This window comes from Rhinoderma darwinii, chromosome 2 (assembly GCF_050947455.1).
Source record: "Rhinoderma darwinii isolate aRhiDar2 chromosome 2, aRhiDar2.hap1, whole genome shotgun sequence".
NCBI lineage: Eukaryota > Metazoa > Chordata > Amphibia > Anura > Rhinodermatidae > Rhinoderma > Rhinoderma darwinii.
Genome location: NC_134688.1, coordinates 242503082 through 242524173, shown reverse-complemented (window position 1 = coordinate 242524173; position 21092 = coordinate 242503082). Strand labels below are relative to the sequence as shown.

Below are 21092 nucleotides of genomic sequence, written 5' to 3'. Positions count from 1 at the left end.
GCAATACCACTATTTCTAACTTTTGTATGAGAGCAAGCTACACCTGTGACTGAACTAATTTCACAAAAAAATGCTCCTTCTAAAAATATGTTTTCTGTGTACTGTAGCTTTGTTACCTGTGCAGCCATATCATGTGTTGGTTACTATAGTAGATCAGCCATTTTTTTTTAATAATAATTATGTGTTTCACGTACAGAATTTGACATACTTTTGCATTTCTTATCACAAGGGCCAAGCGAGTGGAATGAGGTATCTGCAAATTGTGCAAAGGGGAAACAGTCCCCAATTGACATTATTACGTGTGGTGCCACGTTTGACTCAAACCTGAAACCATTTAAATTTGAAGGATATGATACGGAGAAGGAGTTCACTTTAAAAAACAATGGTCATTCAGGTAAGTTTTGTCCTAAAAATATACTGGTATATTAATCACTTTTCACTGTTACATTTTTTTCGTTGTAGGCAGCAAACTTTTCTTTATTGTGCTTCAGACACTAATGGGTTATTCCAATCTTATACATTTATGGCATATCCACGAATATGCCATAAATGTTTGAAAGTTGCGGATCCCAGATCTGGGACCCACACCTATGTTGAGGAAAAAGACAGCAGAGCTCCCCATGCAAGAACAGTATAGCTGCCTCTTGCTCTCCAATGGCTCATCATAGAGCTACTCCTTTTATTTCTGTCTAACATTTCACCAGTAATTATTAGCCATGACATTTATTAGCTCAGTCCCTTACATATAATCTAATTAACAGTAGCAAGTTTGCTGTTAAGTTGCCCGAGAGCCCTCCTACCTACTGGGTTCCTGTTCCATGCCACATATGGTGGCAGAAGTTGCAAAAATTATGTGTACCCCCACTGTCTATGACAAATGATGCACATATAAGAAAAAACCTAAAGGTTGTGATCTGGAGTGACAAGTTTTCAGAGGGTAATGTTTATTTTGTGCTCTCAAATTCACGTCTTCATCTTTACAATCCCAAATGAATTTACACTGACTTGTCCCACATGTAAACTATTGTAAACATATATCATGATTTTTGGATATGTAATAAAATCGATACTACGATTTTAATTCTTCAGTCTCTGTGGTCAAATGGTAAAAGTATTGTTAATATTTTATTCTTAGCTCAGCTAGCTCTAGATGGTCAAGGAACAATAGAAATTTCTGGAGGAGGCCTTTCAGGTACATATACAGCTTCACAGCTCCATTTCCATTGGGGTAGCCAAGAAAAGCTTGGATCGGAACACAGTCTAAATGGAAGAAAATATCCAATTGAGGTAAAATTTTCAATGAATTTGAAAAATCTGTAGAAAAATATTTAAGATTATAATATAATCTTATATGATGGACATGTGTCTTTTTTCAACCATACTAACTATGTAACTATATAACACATATAATCATTATATTATTGAATATGTGATACTGACCATAATTGTATATATGTAAATATGGCAAGCAAAAAATATGTACATTTATTAAACTCCACTTATCACATTCACCCAAGATATATAATTTTCATTAGTAGTGATAGACATTTGAAGTTAGTACATACTGCCAAAATGGTGCTTGTTAATAGAGGCTTTAGGGCATGTTCAGACGTGGCAGAATTACATCTGCAGCAACATTTGCATATTTGACCGGTAATTCAGATGTTGCGAATATCACTGCGGACTTGCCACAGATTTCAGTTTTTGCATTGCATAGGCTATAATCTGCAGTAAAAATCCTCTAATTCTCAGCTGGCGGCCATGCATGCTGCAGAATGTCCGCAGCGGAATTCTACAGCAATTGCGCCACGTCTGAAAATGCCCTTATTGTCCAGTTGCTGAGAGGGAAAAACATGGCCTACTGCTACATACTTGTCCATCTACATCCTAAAAGTTAAAATTACCCCATCTCTTACTACTATACTGTGGTGCAACTACAGTTTTTTGGTCAATTTTTTGGTTAACTTAGGCCCCATGGACACGGCTGAGCGAAGCCCCATGCACACGGCCGTGCCTGTAATCACGGCCAGTAAAAGTATGGGAGCACGGCCCATAAAAAGCAAAAGAACGGACATGTTCAATAACTTGTACACTTCTACGGCCCGGACACCTTCCCGCAAATATACGGGAAGGTGTACGTGTTCAATAGAAGTGAATGGGTCCATCATTGCGGACCTTAATTACGGTCCGCAATTACGGACAATTTTTACGGTCGTGTGCATGGGGCCTAAATGTATGGAGCATGCTATTTGTATAAGGTGATTTGCATGGCCTCATGTGTTAACACTGTATCCCGGAGCTGTGTGATACGGATCTCAAATACGCTTTTGTGCCTGAGGACTAAGGGTAGGTTCATAGGTGGTGTTTTTACAGCTTTGCTGCAGTGATTTTTTTCTCTGTGTTTTTTTGGAGGGGGGGGGGGCTAGAAATTACAGGAAAATATTTTTCATGAATTCCATGAAAATAGCAGTTTGAACATATCAATTTGTTGTAGAAATTTATTCCATACTTTTGAATGGCGTTGTTTCTACAGCAAGTTCACATTACTAGGGCTCCTTCACACTTGCGTTTAAAAATACAGATCAAATACAAATGCGTAAAACAGATCTTATGAATTTTCCGTTTTCATCTGTTTTTGTACCATTTGTTATAGGATGCTATTTTTTGTGATGTTTCTAAAATATGAATAAAAATTACAAATACGCACATGTGAATTTTGCAAAACTGGAACATGTGTTTTTAAAACCTACCAAACTGTTGACTTCTATAGGCTAAAAAAAAAGGTACCAATACAGATCCATTGGAACATTCTGCATATGGAAAAAAATGGCATGTGCATAAAAAAACAAAAGCGTATAAGCGAACGGAGATGTGAATTAAACCATTTAAATGTATTGGAATAGCTTTTTCAATAAAAAAAAAATGGAATTAGTATGGATCTGACATAAACAAATGTGAATGAGCCCTTTTTTTGTGGGAATTTTTGCAGTGGAAATCTGCCACATGTGTACATAACCTTATGGTATGTTCACAAGCGGAAGTTTTCATTGCAGAATATTTATATAGCAGAAATCCTTCCCATTCTGTACATCTAAATGGGGTTTGAATCAGTGCACGTGCAATAGAAACAATCAGGCGTATTAATCAGAAATCTCAGCAAAAAAATCTTCCATGTGTTAACATACCGTTCGTTACATGGTGTTTTTTATGTGGTTTTTAAAAGACACGTGTTATGGAAACCAAATAATAGTTTATAACAACAATAGTAACCTTGTTATACCTATAGTTTAAACTGGTTCCATTTCTTAGTACACACTGTTCTCCAACAGAGATATAAGGGACCTAGTCTGGACTCCCACAATTAAAAGTGAATGCACATATATATTAGATGAAGACACATTGGGGCATCATTATCAATGTCGAATTTTTTATTTTTTTTTGCTGCAATTTTCATAATCACGGCAAAAGTGCAGTGTTTTTTTTTTACAAAAATGTTGTGGTTTTGCTGCAATTTTTGCAAAATTTTATCAATAAAAAAAATAAAAAAATCTCATGTACATACGCCCTAAAACACCAGTTCCCAGGATGCAGAGTGAACAACTGACTATTCATCAGTACTTTGCACCTGTGTTTACTCCGCTCCAACATTGTGGCTTGTTTGCATCTAGCTATGTATTTTAACCATCCCTTGTATCAGTTAGTTTGGCCTCATTGATATGAAGTCATTTTGATCCCACTTATGTCTCTCAAACAGCTTCATATAGTACACGAGAAAAAAACAGGAAGATCAGAACCTAGTGGCGGGAGCACCACGGGTGGAGGTCTTGCAGTACTTGGATTCTTCTATGAAGTAAGTGAATATAATTATTATATCATATATTCTGATTTTAGATATAGATAAGATAAGATGATTCAAGGGGAATATATTTACATATTATAGATGCAAAGCAGTTATTCATCAAATGCACAGTCCTATATGCTATTTATAATACTGTCTTCAGTGGCAGTGGGGGCCTTTGGGCCTCCTCAGGCACCATGGACTGGGTGCGACTGCTTCTACTATACCTCCTATAACTACGCCCCTGCTTAAGATAGTAAACTGAGTTGCATACAAAGGGAATAGAACAATGCCAGTCCACATTTGTTTTCTGTATCATTACCACAATGTAATACACATATGTCTGTTATTATTATTTTTTTTCTTAGGAGTGTTCATCCAATGAAAATTACAATAAGATAGTTGAAGGCTTTGACAAGATTGCCAAATACGGTATTACAGAATTAATATCCATATTTTAAGTGAATATATGTTGAATTAGAAAAAAGGCAAACTTACATGTAATTTGATTGTATGAGTCCATTGCTGTAAATGCAGCATTAAATTAAAAATGGGTAGCAGTGTTGGATGAGCCGAGCATCAACCCATCCCCTTTACACCCACCCCCCCCCCCTGTACCTGCTTTTCCCTAACCCCTCTATTTATTTTTTTCTTGTTACTGATTACTTGTTTTTTGATAGAAAATCATTGCATATTGGCTACTTGGGCAAGACGCTAGCTACTGAGAAGCTCGCTGACCTGGGCTGTAGTCTCCAGACTCTTTAATCTCATCATTTTTACAGATTCTCACCCTACCTGGTATACAGACGGATGACTACATATGTTCATTTACAATGGGCTAGAACGGTTACATGGTGCGCTCAATGGGGATCGAGTTATCATTCTGGCTTTTGTTATTACCCACTATGGGTAAACATTGCAAACATTTTTAGAATTTTATTATTTGTTTGGGTAATTTCCTTTACTTTTATTTCCTGTGTTTAGACATTATATAGAATATTTTTTTTGCCATCTCTTCTTTCTGTCACCAGATTAGGTTGCCTATATATTTGGGCATATTTACCATGCTCTATGAAAGCGGATTGCTTAAATTACATGCACTAAATTTCCCCTTGACAAGACAAATTTGAAACTGAAGAACTAAGCACCTTCCAAGATTCATTAAAGAGGACTTATCACTAGGTCATATAAGTTTAACTGGTTTACTGACCTGAATAGCACTATCTCCCCGATTCCAGTACTGCTTTTTTTTCATAGATGGCCCATTCCAGAGATATGGCCCACTGTTGTGTTGACTCCCTCTATGCTAATTTGCTGTAGTTAACCAATAGGGCGTGAACTACCCTCAAGCTGCCTAGCGCTGATTGGTAAGCATCAGAGGCAGGGAAGATAGCTCCACCCCCTTGTGTAACTACAGCAAAATAGCACATAGGGAGCTAACAAAACAGTGGGTCATATCTCTGGAATGGGGAGGGGGGGGGGGCAGGGAAGAAAAAAAACACAACAGGGAGACAGCGCTATTCAGGTCAATTAACCAGTTCTGCTTATATGATCTAGTGACAGGTCCGCTTTAAAAACCCAACCTTCCCCCTTACATAAAAATCAGGATCACAGGAAAGTTTGTATTGTGACATTTTTTCCCTTATATTTACTACCGTTAGTATAATAATTAGTGTTCTAAAATGAGACAATAGTGCTTTATAAATAATCATCATTATGGTGCATAAAAACAGAAGTTGTGGTCTGCCAGACACTCATGCAAAATTAGGATTGCACAAAACACAATAAATGGGAAATAAATGATGTTTTAATAGAAGGAATAGAATGTATGATTTGTAGACATTGCTGATAGTGGGAAATAACTTGCATGTGAAATATAGTACATTCCACCGTGCTTATTATTAGAATACACTGCACAATAATCATGCAGTGGCCAGTGTCCGGAGCTATAAAGGTGCCATCATATGTGTCACTGCACTTTGGCACACAAGCGCACAAAGTGTCACTCCTGTTGTGCTCAAGCACAATGGCAAATAAGGTGGCACCTCTACAATGGGGCAATCACTTGCAAAGATTAAATGAAAATGTCTGCAGCTTGAAGTCCCAGACAATAGCCTCTGTTTTAGCGGGAGCAGTAGATTCTGAGTGACCCGGTGCAGGCTACATGAATGTACCTCCTCGACAGATTCTCTTTAATAAAATCTCATTCCATTATATTAGGAATCTTCAGTTATTCAGAAAACAAAATAAACACTTTTTTTTAAAATTCCAGGTAACAGTGCCACTATTTCTAATGTAAAGCTACAAGACTTGATTCCAAAAGAAGAGGATCTGAAACTTTTTTACAGATATGAAGGCTCACTTACTACTCCACTATGTAATGAGACTGTCACTTGGACAGTGTTTCCTACAACAATCAAGCTGAGTAAAAGTCAGGTAAAATGTTTTAAAATTATCTGCAAATATTTTTTTAAACAAAAGTTAGGGGTTTTTCTAGGGTCAAGACATATTTTTTGCATTGATGACACTGCCAGGGAAGGAGACTTGGAAGGACTTAAACCATACATGTATCTATTTCTTAGGCTTCGTTCACATCTGCATCAGGGCTCTATTCTGACGTTCTGTCTTAGCTTTCCGTCACAATGGAGCCCTGACTGAAACAAATGGAAACCATAGGTTTCCGTTTCCATCACTATGGATTTCAATGGTGACGGATCCGGTGCCAATGGTTTCCGTTTGTCTCAGTTGTGCCAGGGTTCTGTCGTTTTGATGGAACCAATAGCGTAATCGAACCCTTGCACAACTGATACAAACGGAAACCATTGGCACCGGATAAGTCACAATTGAAGTCAATGATGATGCAAACGGAAACCTGTGGTTTCCGTTTGTTTCAGTCAGGGTCCCGTTCTGACGGAAAGCTCCGCCAAAATGTCAGAACGGGACCCTGACGCAGATGTGAGCGAAGCCATACTTCCATATTAACTGTATTTATGTACAAATAAATTTAGCTGAAAAACGTAAAAAACTAAATATGCATGATATTTCTTATTTATTTTTTTAAAGTGCACAACATAAGCTTCATGTTCAGTCTGTGAAGATTTGTATACCTTTACAAATTACTTTATAACATTTGCTACTTATATGCATAGAAATATATTCATTATAAACATAACATAACAATATTTCTGTAATACATATGATAAACTTATGGTTTTATTATTTTGTCTCTACAGATTGAAGCTTTCTATACAAAGTTATTCTACACAGGAGACCAAGTTATGACTGAGAATTTCAGGCCTCTTCAAAAGCTGAATGAAAGAACGGTCTATACTTCTGGCGTTGATGCGATATTGCCTCATACTAGATATTTGCTGATGTCATTATTTGTGTTTTATTTAACATCAATATCCTAAAGAGGTTCAGCATCCACCTTAAACTCATGTTGAGTTGGTGCGTAGCAATATTTTGAAACACATTGGATGTACAAATGGGCATTAGGTAAAAATGTATCCCGAATCATGCCCACTTCATATACCATTTAATTCCTTCATCAGTTTGCACTAAGTTCATGGCTTAGTAAGCAGAACACAACTCAGGCTTAAATTCATTAATAAGACCTCTCCAAATTCAACATTGTATTATAACCATATAAACAATCACAATGTAATTATTACAAGTTATGTAAAAATAAGCGTGTAGCAATAAATATATATTGAATATACTAAAGTGCATATAATATATGAATATATTGTAAGTTATTTTTACATTTCCCTGCTATGCATATACAGTTATTTAATAATCTGATATACACTGGAAAAAAATAAAATCTAGAATCATAATAATATGCAATGTTTTCTATTTTGAAGGGTATTAGTATTTTAAAGAAAATAAAACAGAAGTCTGAGGTCGATATATTGTAGATTTTTTTTTTACAGTACCTTAGAACTAATAATGCCAAGTACTATGTAGTATTTGAATATCTGCTTTGGACAACTCACTCTGTGCCCACTGAAGATAAGATTGTAAGCTCAGTTGAGCAAGGAAACTGTGACTGAATAAAACTCTAGAAATTATATGTACTGTATGCGCTAAGGACTGATACTAATAAAATGTTTTACCATTTCACTGGAATTTTAAAGCTTGTTACCATTTAGTCTTCTTTTTTTTATTTTATTTGAGAGCTAGAATATGCGCACTGTGTTACACTGAAAGAACTGGAGTTTATAATGAAATGCAGTCAGAACCGCATCAAGATTGTGCGGTCATGTCATTCTTTTTTATTGTGAACTTTACTGAGAAATGATGACATTAGTCTATACACTAAAAAGTTGAATCTGAAAATGTTGCAATAAATGAAATATCTTCTGGAAGAGATCAGTGTTGCGTTGGGTAGTGTTCTTATGATGTCCATTTATACGAAAAATGTAAAATTGAATCGAAAAAGGAAATGAAAGTCTACAGCTATATCTTTTTGTAAGAATATATGTTCTTGTTTTACAAACCCATAATAAAACAACCATATAAATCTATAGGAGCTTACTGTACAATTCCAAATGAATTCACAAACTTCTATAGGGAAATAAGTGGCCGTACAGAGGCACAATACAGTGGCACACAGAATTCCTATGGCTCCTTAATACAGAGCCATAAGGACTCATGGTACCACCAATCAGGCTCTATGTTCACAGGTTTGCTATGTGCGTGAGCCCTAAAACGGCTTAAAGAGCCAAATATGAGAATATGCTCCTAGCATCATAGTTATGTACGATGCTAGGAGTCCCTGCCTCGCTGCAGGACAACTGTCCCGTACTGTAGAACGCTATGATGCTAGGAGCCCGACTCCCTGCACTGTGTTCGGTCCGGTACTTGCGGCCGAAATACATCCGTCAATTACGGACGTAATGACCTCGTGTGAACATACCCTTAGGCAACGATAATTTAACGGTAGCCTTGAACTGAGCGGGTTCTCTTTCTTTTCAGGAGGAATGCAGAAACTGCGTTCAGAACCACCAGACAAAAATTTTTTGGGGATGTACGCCGTCTGTCTTGACCCTTTAAGGCCCTAAAAAAATCTACACATTGGTCCACTGATCTTTACACTGGTTCAGAGTTACAGTATGTATTTTACTCCAGAGCGGCATTCACAATTCTGCCGGTTTCTAAGCTGAAAGTTACCAGAATTCCTTTTATTATAGGAGTGCAGCTAAGGTTTTAGGCATCAGTCGGTAACAAACTTGTTGACTATTTCTGTATTATATTCCCCTCTGCACTATTATACAGACTGTAACTTCTATGTAGCTTATTTCTACATATAAAATAGTGTTCAAAAGTGGACATAGACGTTAAGATGACGGAGCTTAACTTGAGGTGACTTTCCCCATATAGAAGGAAAAATATAAAATACTTTCCTGACACCCCTACACTAATGAATGTACGTTCTTGCAGTACACAAACTAACAAAAATAAAAACAAAATAAAGCAACTAAATCATCTTTCAGAAGATAAACTACAGTAAGAACTGAGAGTGCTAAATAGAGTACCACTGATTTCAATAGAATTCTAATACTACTTCGTTGCAAAAAGTATGTGATCCTCATTGTTTGTTAATGGGAATGACCATTTCAGCCACACCAACTACTAGTCTGTGAATACAAATAATTATATAGCCAAGCAAATTCCATAGACAAACATTGACAGTGGAATGGATCGTAATCAAGAACTCGGTTACTTTTAATGTTGCATTGTAATGCCACCTTGAAGTACCATCTAATTTTATGCCTAGTTGGAACTGGCCTGGTCAGATTTTTTCAATGTTATTGTGAAAATGCGTAGGAGAAAATTTGAAGCCGTAGACCACAGCGTATAAAAATGATCTGTCCTTGCTACACTTACTACTGATTTCCAAGCTTCCCATGGAATCAATGCCAGCTTAAGTACGTCAGAATCGTCATAGGAAACAGCAAGCGCAAGTTTTTGTTATTGTACAAAATGCTACTATTGTTTTATGTTACCTTATGTGATGTGACCATCAACCTGTTCTTCGTCATTTCTTTCTTATTGTTACACACGCATTCCCTATAAAAACAAGAGCCCCATATGCAGTCATTGGAATGTGACATGAAGCTTTAATCAGCTGACATCCTCTATACACTGAGTAATGGTTCTGATTTGTGTATTGCTCTTGGAGACCCTTGTTGTTTAATCAGTTTCATGAAATAATGTGTCTAGTTTCACCCTCATTCCTTTTTACATATATATATTTTGTCAGTCTTTCGCTGGGAAAGTACTGGAGGGGAGTGTATTTCTCACCTGGCTGGTTCAGATGGATGTGATGAGGAATCCAGGAAAGTTGGTTTTAGGCTGATCGCTCGTCTCCTTACATTACTGATCATAGCTCCTTGTGAATGGAGCAAACAAGCGCTGATCAACAAGATGTCTCGTGGAACAGCGCTCATTGTTTGTTATTTTTTTTATACATTTTATTCCGTTTTCAGCATAAACACATGGAGATAAATCGTACAAACACCAAGTATCGCTTTCATATAACATTACACAATTTCTTCTTCAACCTCCCTATTCAACATGTATTTAATTATACAGTTAAGAAACCCCCTACCCTAACCCTCCCCCTGGTCTTCTTCCGATCTACATAATCACTTTATTTTTAATCCCTTCAGGACCCAGCCTGTTTTGGTCTTGTGGACACAGACAATTTTTTTTAAATCTGACATGTGTTGCTTTATGTGGTAAAAACTTTGGAATCTTTTTACCTATCCAAGCATTTCTGAGACTATTTTCTCGTGACATATTGTACTTTATGTTAGTGAAAAAATGGAGAGGGGATACATGTGTGATCGTTAAGGAGAGCGGGGACCGAAAGTTACCAAGAGCGCTGCATGAGAAGATGTGACTTTCGTGTTCTGTGTCTGGCAGCTTCATAGAGATCAATGGGATTCTTCTGTGCATGCGCGAGCGGCTCTCTATTGATCTCTATGAAGCTACGGGCTTTGGGTGACTTTTGGTCCTCTGTTCTCCTTATCGCTGGGGGTTACATGTAGCCCCTATCCTGTGGATAGTGGATACATGTGTTTTTTTGGCAAACCCCTTTAACTAGTTAAATGCCGCGGTCAATAGCGACCGCAGCATTTATAGGGGTTTTTCTATGAAGGACATTTATGACATCCACAGGATAGGTCATAAATGTCAGATAGATGCAGGTCCCACCTCTGGGACCTGCACCTATCTCTAGAACGGGGCCCCCTAAACCGTGTTCTAGCTTTCTGTGCTCTCCCAACCACTTGATTGCATGTGGAGTTATGCTGTTCCCGTAACTCCCATAGAACTGAATAGTAGTTATGGAAACAGCGTAGGTCACATGCTATGCTGCTTCCGTAACTGCCATTCACTACTATGGGAGTTAGGGAAACAGTGTAGCTCAGCGAGTTACACTGTTTCAGTGACTCCACGTGTAACCAAGTGGCCACTGGTTCAAATCCCCTCAGGGAACTAATAAAATGTGTAAAAAAAAAATGTTAGATACAATTTCAGGAGTGTAAAAAAAAAAAATATTAAAAGTTAAAAAAAAAACTTTTCTCAATTTTCCCCAAGCACAATGTCAAAAATAAAATAATTTGGTATCGCTGCGTCCCTAAAAGTCTGATCTATTACAATATACCATTATTTAACCCACAGGGTAATCGTTTTTTGGTCATCTTAGCGCTTAAAAAATTAAATAAAAAAAAAAGTGATCAAAAAAATTGTATGTACCAAAAAATGGTGCTAATAAAACTACAGCTCGTCCCACAAAAAATAAGCCCTCACACTGCTCAATCGATGAAGAAAATATAAAAAAAGTTTTGACTCAGAATGTGGTGAAACTGAATAAATTATTTTTTAACAAATAATTTTTGTCCTATTTTCTGTTGTCGAAAACCTGGGTGCGTCTTATGGTCAGGTGCGTCTTATAGTCCGAAAAATACGGTATCTACTTGTAAAACAGATAGTAATACTACACAAAATAGTTACTAGTTAACATTTCCCTTAAGTCTACTTGATGTTTGCATAGGTTTTTCCGCGTCCTTTTATTTTCTAGGACGTTACAAGGCTTAGAACTTTAGCAGCAATTTCTCACATTTTCAAGAAAGTTTAAAACGGCTATTTTTTCAGGGACCAGTTCAGTTTTGAAGTGGCTTTGAGCAGGGGCGTAACTAGGAAAGACTGGGCCCCATAGCAAACTTTTGACTGGGGCCCCCCCTCCCCTGGGTGTCACACAAACCCCCCCCCTTGTAGATAGTGCCTTTTTTACAGCCCCCCCTGTAGATAACGCCATACAGCCCCCCTCTGTAGATAGCGCCATACATCCCCCTGTAGAGAATGCCATACAGCCCCCCTGTAGATAACGCCATACAGCACCCCTGCAGATAACACCATACAGCCCCCCTGCAGAGAACGCCATACAGCCCCCCCTGTAGAGAACGCCATACAGCCCCCCTGTAGATAACGCCATACAGCCCCCCTGCAGAGAACGCCATATAGCCCCCCTGCAGAGAACGCTATACAGCCCCCCCTGTAAGGAACGCCATACAGCCCCCCCTGTAGTGAACGCCATACAGCCCCCCTATAGGGAACGCCATACAGTTCCCCCCTGTAGGGAAAGCCATACAGCCACCCCCCCCCTGTAGGGAACGCCATACAGCGTTCCCCCCCCCTGTAGGGAACGCCATACAGCGTCCCCCCTCCCAAAAAAATGTGACCTACAGTGTGTCCTACAAAATACATGTATCCCCTCTCCACAGGATAGGGGATACATGAGTGATCGCTGGCAGCGATAGGGAGAACGGGGGACTGAAAGTCCCCTGAAGTTCTCCATGACTAACCTCTGACTTCCGGCGTCTGCGCAGCTCACTAAAAATTAAAGGAGCGCTGGTCACGCATGCGCACAAGCGCGACCGGCGCTCCATTCATTTGTATGGAGCTGCCGACACAGACCCCGGAAGTCCGAGGTTTGTCATGGAGAACTTCAGGGGACTTTCAGTCCCCCGTTCTCCCTATCAATGCCAGCGATCACACATGTATTCCCTATCCTGTGGAGATCCTGTGGAGAGGGGATACATGTCTTTTGCTCTATTTTGAGCCTTCAGGACCAGACACCGTTTAGCCATTTTTAGCACGTGTTAGTTAAATGGCTATAACTTTTTTATTTGTTGGGCTAACGACGTGATTTTTGCGACGTTTTTTCCGTAGACAATGCAGGTTTCATTTTTTATCATTTTTATACACACCTTTTTTGCTATTTTAGAATTTTTATTCATAAAGTTTGAAAATAATAGTAAAAAAATAAGCTTTTTTACATTTCAGTTATTTTTTTTTGGGTAATAACATAGTTTTACCCTAAAATAGACCTTTTATTTGTGATCGCCATTGTCTACCGTAAATTTTTATATATTACATGTCTATATTAGGGTAATTGGGTCAGCGCTAGCGTTACGACAATGATTGGCAGGGGGAACTTTTTTTGGGATGGGTATTTTATGTGTATTTATTATTTACATTTTTTTTGCACTTTACTTTACTATTTTTTATTACTATGGTCTGTCCCTCAGAGGTCAAAGAAGACCTTTGGGGAACTTTATATATTTTTTTCTTTCTTTTACACCATGTCTTTCCACTGTAACTGGGGCTGCACAGCAGCCCCAGTTACAGGGGAAATCAGCCCTCTCATAGTGACGATTGTCACTAATAGGGCTGTGCTGGGTCTAGTAAGACCCAGCAGCAGCCTGACACTAACGGCACCCGGCGATCATGTGACCAGTCACATGATCACCGGGAGGAATAGAGACAGCGCCGCTGCTGCTGTCTCTATTCCTGTACACAGCGCACATTCAGCGCTGTGTACAAGTGATCAGAGAAGACAGAAGCAGCGAAAGTTGCTTCTATCCTCTCCTCAGGGTCCCCGGCAGTCACTGACAGCCGGAGACCCGACATTCAGCTGCCCGATCGCGCGGGCAGCAAGTTAAAACCCGAGCCGTAGAAAGTCTATGGCTCAGGTTTTAAGGACCCTGACCGCTGGCCGTAAAAATACAGCCAGCGGTCGGGAACCAGTTAATGGCGGAGCGGGGAGATACCTCCCTGCTCTGCCGTAGTGTTCAGTGGCGTCCCGCTGTAGCAGCCATAGCGGCTGCTAGCGGTGCCGGTGGGCGACACGGGCCCCCTCATGCCGCGGGCCCCGTAGCAGCCGCTACTGCTGCTACGGCGGTAGTTACGCCACTGGCTTTGAGGGCCTTATATATTAGAAAGTCCCCAAAAATCACCCCATTTTGAAAACTGCACCCCTCAAAGAATTCAAAACAGAATTCAGAAAGTATTTTAACTCTTTAGGCGTTTCATAGGAATTAAAGCACAGTAGAGGTGAAATTTACAAATTAAATTTTTTTTGCCAAATTTCATTTGTAATACATTTTTTTCTGTAACACAGAAGGTTTTACCAGAGAAACGCAACTCAATATTTATTACCCAGATTCTGCAGTTTTTATAAATATCCCACATGTGGCCCTAGTATGGTAATGGACTAAAGCACCGGCCACCGAAGCAAAGGAGCACCTAGGGGATTTTGGGGCCTCCTTTTTTTTTAGAATATATTTTAGGCACTATGTCAGGCTTGAAGAGGTCTAGTGGTTCCTAAACAGTCGAAACCCCCCAAAAGTTACCCCATCAAGGCGTTTTTCTAGGGATATAGTTAGCATTTTGACCCCACAGATTTTTTGCATAATTTAGTGGAATTGGTCTTTGAAGATGAAAATCGACTTTTTTCTGCTAAAACATGTAATTTTTTGATTTTAACAAAGAATAAAGGAGAAAAAGCACCCCAACTTTTGCAAAGCAATTTCTTTCGATTACTGTAATACCCCATATGTGGTCATGAACTGATGTTTGGACCCATAGCAGGGCTCAGAACGGAAGGAGCGTCTTTTGGATTTTGGAGCACAGATTTTGCTGGAATAGTTTTCGGTGCCATGTCTCGTTTGCAATGCCCTGGAGTGACCAAAACAGTGGAAACTCCCCAAAACTGACCCCATTTTGGAAACTACACCCTCAAGGAATTTTTCTAGAGGTAAAGTTAGCATTTTGACCCCACAGGTTTATTGTAGAATTTAGTGGAATTAGGCTGTGAAAATTAATATCAACATTTTTGTCCACTGAAATGTTGAATTTTTTTCATTTTCACAAGGGATAAAAGAGAAAAACCACACCAACATTTGAAAAGCAATTTCTCCCAAGTATGGCTATAACCCACATGTGGTCATAAATGGTTTTATTATTAGAAATTAATTAACCCTTTCAGGACTGATCCTTTTTTGCTTTTTCATTTTAGTTTTTCACTCCCCCGCCTTCCAACAGCCATAACTTTTTTTTTTTTTCATCAATAGAGTGGTGTGAGGTCTTATTTTTTGTGGAAAGAGTTGTAGTTTCTATTGACACCATTTAAAGTACCATATAATGTACTGGGAAACTGAAAAAAAAAAAATTGCGGTCTGAAATTGGAAAAAACGGTCATTCCTCCATTGTTTTTTGGGTTTTGTTTTTTATGTCTTTGACTGCACAATGAAAACGACAACTTAACTTTATTCTGCATCTCAATACAATTACGGTCATACCAAAAATATATAGTTTTTTTTATATTTTACTACTTTTACAAAGAAAAAACTATTTGTTAAAAAAAAAAATAATGTTTTGTATTACCACATTCTAAGAGCCATAACTTTTTATTTTTTTTGGTCAATTGAGAAGTATGAGGGCTTATTTTTGGTAGGAGAAGTTGTAGCTTTTATTGGTACCATTTTATGGTACATATAACTATTTGATCACTTATTCGAAAAAAATTTTTAGCGCTAAGGTGACCCAAGAACTGCGCTTTTTGCGTTCTAAATTCTTTATTTCTGACGGTGCAACAAATTAAGTTTTACTTTATTATGCAAGTCGGTACGATTAAGGCGATACCATATGCATATAGTTTTTTTTATGTTTTGTAGTGTTTGCACAATAAAATCAAATTTTTATAAAATTATTTCTTTTTTGTGTTACCATATTCTGAGAGCCATAACTTCTTTATTTTTCAGTCAAAAAAGATGTGTAAGGGCTTTTTTTCTTGGCACGGGTGTTAGTTTTTATTGGTACTATTTTGGGGTAATTGCGACTTTTTGATAACTTTGTATTCTCTTTTGGGAGGGATGGTGACCAAAAAATAGCGATGCCGATGGGCTAGAAACCCCTAAAATGCGGCAATCACAACCAATATCCGCATTTAAGGGGTTAAATCAGCGGCAAAGGACCACTGGCCGGCACGACTGGAGTGTCAGCTGTTGGAGACAGCTGACCTCCGGGTTCCCGGTACACACTGTCGCCGACAGTGTGCACCCGGAATGACTCAGTAACTATACGTCCTCGTGTAGGAAGTAACCTCACGCGACGACGTATAGTTACTGAGTGGTGCGGCTATGGGTTAATACCAAGACATAAAAATACTAATTGTTTCTTTAGTGGGAAAACATCTCTTTTAACAACTCCTTCCATCTCCTAAGGAATCTCTCTTTTTATTTTTTCAGAGACATATTCCACCATCATTAGTTTTCTCAGAATATTTTTTAAATGGGAATATGTCGGGGGAGCTTTTAATATCCATTGGTTCATGATTGCCTTCTTCGCTGCCATTAATATTAGATGTAAATTCACATAATTAAAATACACATTTCCAATATTACTATTCTGAGTTCGATTAGTATAGAGAATACACACCCAGGGATTCCTCATCGGATTTAGCCCACATATCGTATTTTTCGGACTAAAAGACGCAGTTTTTAGCAAGAATAAATCTTGCTAAAAAGTCCCTGCGTCTTATAGTCTGCAGTCAAGTGTGAGCAAGTGTGGGAAATGAAGGGGAAGCAGCTGTCGTAGGAGCGCTGCGGCCCCTTCAAAACAGCTGATTGGCGGGGTCCATCTGAGGATAGGCCATCAATGTTTATGGACTGGACAACCCCGTAAAGCCTACGATGTAGCAGGCTTAGAGGGCCAATGAGACATGATCACAGATTGTGTGATGATGTCTGCTGGGCCCTGTATCTAAGCCAATCACATGGTAGGCTTAGATACAGGGCCCATGTGTGATCCTGTCTGATGGGCCCTGTATATAAGTCTACCACACGGTAGGCTTATATACAGGGCCCCAACAGACCGTAATCTTATACTGTATAAGATTACTGTCTGCTGGGGCCCTGTATCTAAGCATCTTACGTAACCACATGGTAAGCTTGGATACAGGGCCCATATGTGATACTGTCTGTTGGACCCTGTATCTAAGCCTACCACATGGTAGGCTTAGATACAATGCTCCAGCAGACAGTTAATCTTATACTGTATAAGATTACCGTCTGCTGGACCCTGTATCCAAGCCTACCTTGTGGTAGGCTTAGATACAGGGTCCAACAGACAGCATCACACATGGGCCCTGCATCTAAGCCTACCACATGTGTTACTAATCGATAATGGCTTTTTTTATTAACAATAAAATGGTTAATGAGAGTTGTGTGGGAGTTTTTTATTTCAATAAAATATTTTTTCTATGTCTTTGTGTTTTTTTTTAAAGGAATATGTTGCCAGCAAAACATGTTTTTTTTTTTTTTAGTTAACCCCTTCCCTCTTTAGCCACTTTTGACCTTCCTGACCGAGCCTCATTTTTCAAATCTGACATGTTCACTTTATGTGGTAATAACTCTGGAATGCTTTCACCTATCCAAGCGATTCTGAGATTGTTTTCTCGTGACACATTGGACTTTAAGTTACTGGCAAAATTTGCTCGATATGTTCAGTATTTAATTGTGAAAAACACCAAAATTTAGCGAAAAATTGCAAAAGTTAGCATTTTTCTCAATGTAAATGTATCTGCTTGTAAGACAGTCAGTTATACCACACAAAATTGTTGCTAATTAACATCCCCCATATGTCTACTTTAGATTGGCATCGTTTTTTGAACATCCTTTTATTTTTCTATGACGTTACAAGGCTTAGAACTTTAGCAGCAATTTCTCACATTTTCAAGAAAATTTCAAAAGGCCATTTTTACAGGGGCCAGTTCAGTTGTGAAGTAGCTTTGAGGGCCTTATATATTAGAAACCGCCAAAAAGTCACCCCATTTTAAAAACTTCACCCCTCAAAGTATTCAAAACAGCATTTAGAAAATGTCTTAACCCTTTACACATGTCACAGGAATTAAAGCAAAGTAGAGGTGAAATGTACAAATTTCATATTTTTTTGCAGAAATAAATTTTTAGTACAATTTCTTTTATAACACAGAAGGTTTTACCAGAGAAATGCAACTCAATATTTGTTGCCCAGTTTCTGCAGTTTTAGGAAATATACCACATGTGGCTGTAGCGTACTACTGGACTGAAGCACCGGCCTCAGAAGCAAAGAAGCACCTAGTGGATTTTGGGGCCTTATTTTTGTTAGAATAAATTTTAGGCACCATGTCAGGTTTGAAGGGCTCTTGCGGTGCCAAAACAGTCAAAATCCCCCAAAAGTGACCCCATCTGGGAAACTAGACACCTCAAGGAAATTATCTAGGGGTACAGTGAGCATTTTGACCGCACAGGTTTTTTACAGAAATTATTGGAAGTAGGCCGTGAAAATTAAAATCAACATTTCTTCAAAGAAAATGTAGGTTTAGCGATTTTTTTTCTCATTTCCACAAGGACTGAAGGGAGAAAAAGCACCGTAAAATTTGTAAACCAATCTCTCCCGAGTAAAACAATACCCCACATGTGGTAATAAACGGTTGTTTGGAGACACGGCAGGGCTGAGAAGGGAAAGAGCGCTATTTGGCTTTTGGAGCTCAAGTTTAGCAGGAATGGTTTGCGGAGGCCATGTCACATTTACGAAGTCCCTGAGGAGACAAAACAGTGGAAACCCCCCACAAGTGACCCCATTTTGGAGACTACACCCATTGAGGAAATTATCTAGGGGTATAGTGAGCGATTTGACCCCACAGGTTTTTTGCAGAAATTATTGGAAGTAGGCCCTGAAAATAAAAATCAACATTTTTTCAAAGAAAATGTAGGTTTAGCTTATTTTTACTCATTTCCACAAGGACTGAAGGAGAAAAAGCACCACAAAATTTGTACAGCAATTTCTCCCGAGTAAAACAATGCCCCACATGTGGTCATAAATGGCTGTTTGGACACACGGCAGGGCTTAGAACGGAAAGAGCACTATTTGGCTTTTTGAGATCACATTTAGCAGGAATGGTTTGCGGAGGCCATGTCACATTTGCAAAGCCCCTGAGGGGACAAAACAATGAAAACGCCCAAAAAGTGACACCATTTAGGAAACTACACCTCTTGAGGAATTCATCTAGGGGCGTAGTGAGCATTTTGACCCCACAGATGTTTCATAGAATTTATTAGAATTGGGCAGTTAAAATAAAAACAATCCTTTTTCTTCAATAAGACGTAGCTTTAGCGCAAATTTTTTCATTTTCGCAAACAAATAAAGGGAAAAAAAGAACCCAACATTTGTAAAGCAATTTCTACCGAGTACGGCAATACCCCATATGTGGTCATAAACTGCTGTTTGGGCACACGGCAGGGCTCAGAAGGGAAGGACCGCCATTTGGAGTGCAGATGTTGCTGGATTGGTTTCTGGGCGCCTGTGGGCCCAAAACAGTGGAAACCCCCCAGAAGTGACCCAATTTTGGAAACTACACCCCTCAATGCATTTACCTAGGGGTGAAGTGAGCATGTTAACCCTGCAGGTGTTTTGTAGAAATTAGTGTGAACTCGATGTTGCAGAGTGAAAATTTGATTTTTTCCACAGATATGTGGACAATATGTGGTGCCCGGCTTGTGCCACCATAACAAGACAGCTCTCTAATTATTATGCTGGGTTTCCTGGTTTTAGAAACACCCTACTTGTGGCCCTAATCTCTTGCCTGGACAGTCGACCAGGCTCAGGAGTGAAAGTGTACCATGTAAAATTGAGGCCTAATTTGGCGATTTACAAAGTATTGGTTCACAACTGCAGAGGCTCAGATGTGAAATAATAAAAATAAACCCCTGGGAAGGGACCCCATTATGGAAACTGCACCCCTCAAGGCATTTATTAAGGGGTGTAGTGAGCATTTTCACCCCACAGGTCTTTTCCATAAATGAATGCGCTGTGGATGGTGCAAATTAAAAATTTATATTTTTCCCTAGATATGCCATTCAGTGGCAAATATGTCGTGCCCAGCTTATGCCACTGGAGACACACACCCCAAAAATTGCTAAAAGGGTTCTCCCGGGTATGACGGTGCCATATATGTGGAAGGAAACTGCTGTTTGGGCACGCTGTAGGGTTCAGATGGGAGGAAACGCCATTTGGCTTTTGGAGCGTGGAGTTTGCTTGGTAGTAGTTTTGTTTGGAGTCTTACTGGTTTTTCCGTTTATAATGTAGGGCATATGTAAGCCGGGCGGAGTATATAAGGGGCATAGTCAGGTGGTATAATAATGGGGTAAAAAAAAACAATAAAATAATCCATAGATGTGTGTTACGCTGTGACACAATCCTTTCTGCACAGGCCGGTGTCGCACTGATATATGGCGTCCTTTATTATCCCCCATTTGGTCCACACTCCGCGCCTTTGTAGTTTGGGGAATTTTGCTGTGAAGTGTTGTCCTGGTATAATACGGGCACCGTCGCTTCCAGCGGATATGTTTGGGCTCTCCCCTTCCTGGTTCCCTAATTTTAGGTCCTTGATAAATCGCCTCTTCAAACAGAAGAAATGTTCCCCTCGGGCACAACTGCATATTTTTTTATTTCCTGACTTATTGGAGCCATAACTAATTTTATTTTTCATAGACGTAGTGGTATGAGGGCTGGTTTGTTGCGGGACGAGCTGTAGTTATTATTGGTACCATTTTGCGGTACATGCGACTTTTTGATCACCTTTTATCCTATTTTTTGGATGCCAGGTAAACAAAAAAACGCAATTCTGGCACAGCTTTTTTTGTTTTTTTTTATACAGCGTTCACCACGCATTATAAACTACATGTTAACTTTATTCTGCGGGTGAGTACGATTCCGGCGATACCTAATTTATAGCACTTTTTTATGTTTTACAACTTTTTGCACAATAAAATTACTTTTGTAAAAAGAATGTATTTTTTCTGTCGCCAAGTTGTGAGAACCATAACTTTTTAATTTTTTTGTCGACGGAGGTGTATGA

The 21092-nt window shown here is 39.0% G+C and overlaps 1 protein-coding gene across 1 annotated transcript in view; it reads left to right on the top strand.

Moving 5' to 3' along the window:
- CA4 (carbonic anhydrase 4) overlaps positions 1 to 7969 on the top strand; it is a 42987-nt gene extending 35018 nt beyond the window's left edge. The window contains exons 3-8 of the mRNA XM_075850430.1: positions 230 to 394; positions 1136 to 1287; positions 3755 to 3850; positions 4207 to 4270; positions 6111 to 6274; positions 7072 to 7969. Coding sequence (XP_075706545.1) covers positions 230 to 394; positions 1136 to 1287; positions 3755 to 3850; positions 4207 to 4270; positions 6111 to 6274; positions 7072 to 7251 — 821 coding nt within the window. The 3' untranslated portion in view covers positions 7252 to 7969. The remainder of the gene's footprint in view (positions 1 to 229; positions 395 to 1135; positions 1288 to 3754; positions 3851 to 4206; positions 4271 to 6110; positions 6275 to 7071) is intronic.
- Positions 7970 to 21092: the final 13123 nt, after the last annotated feature.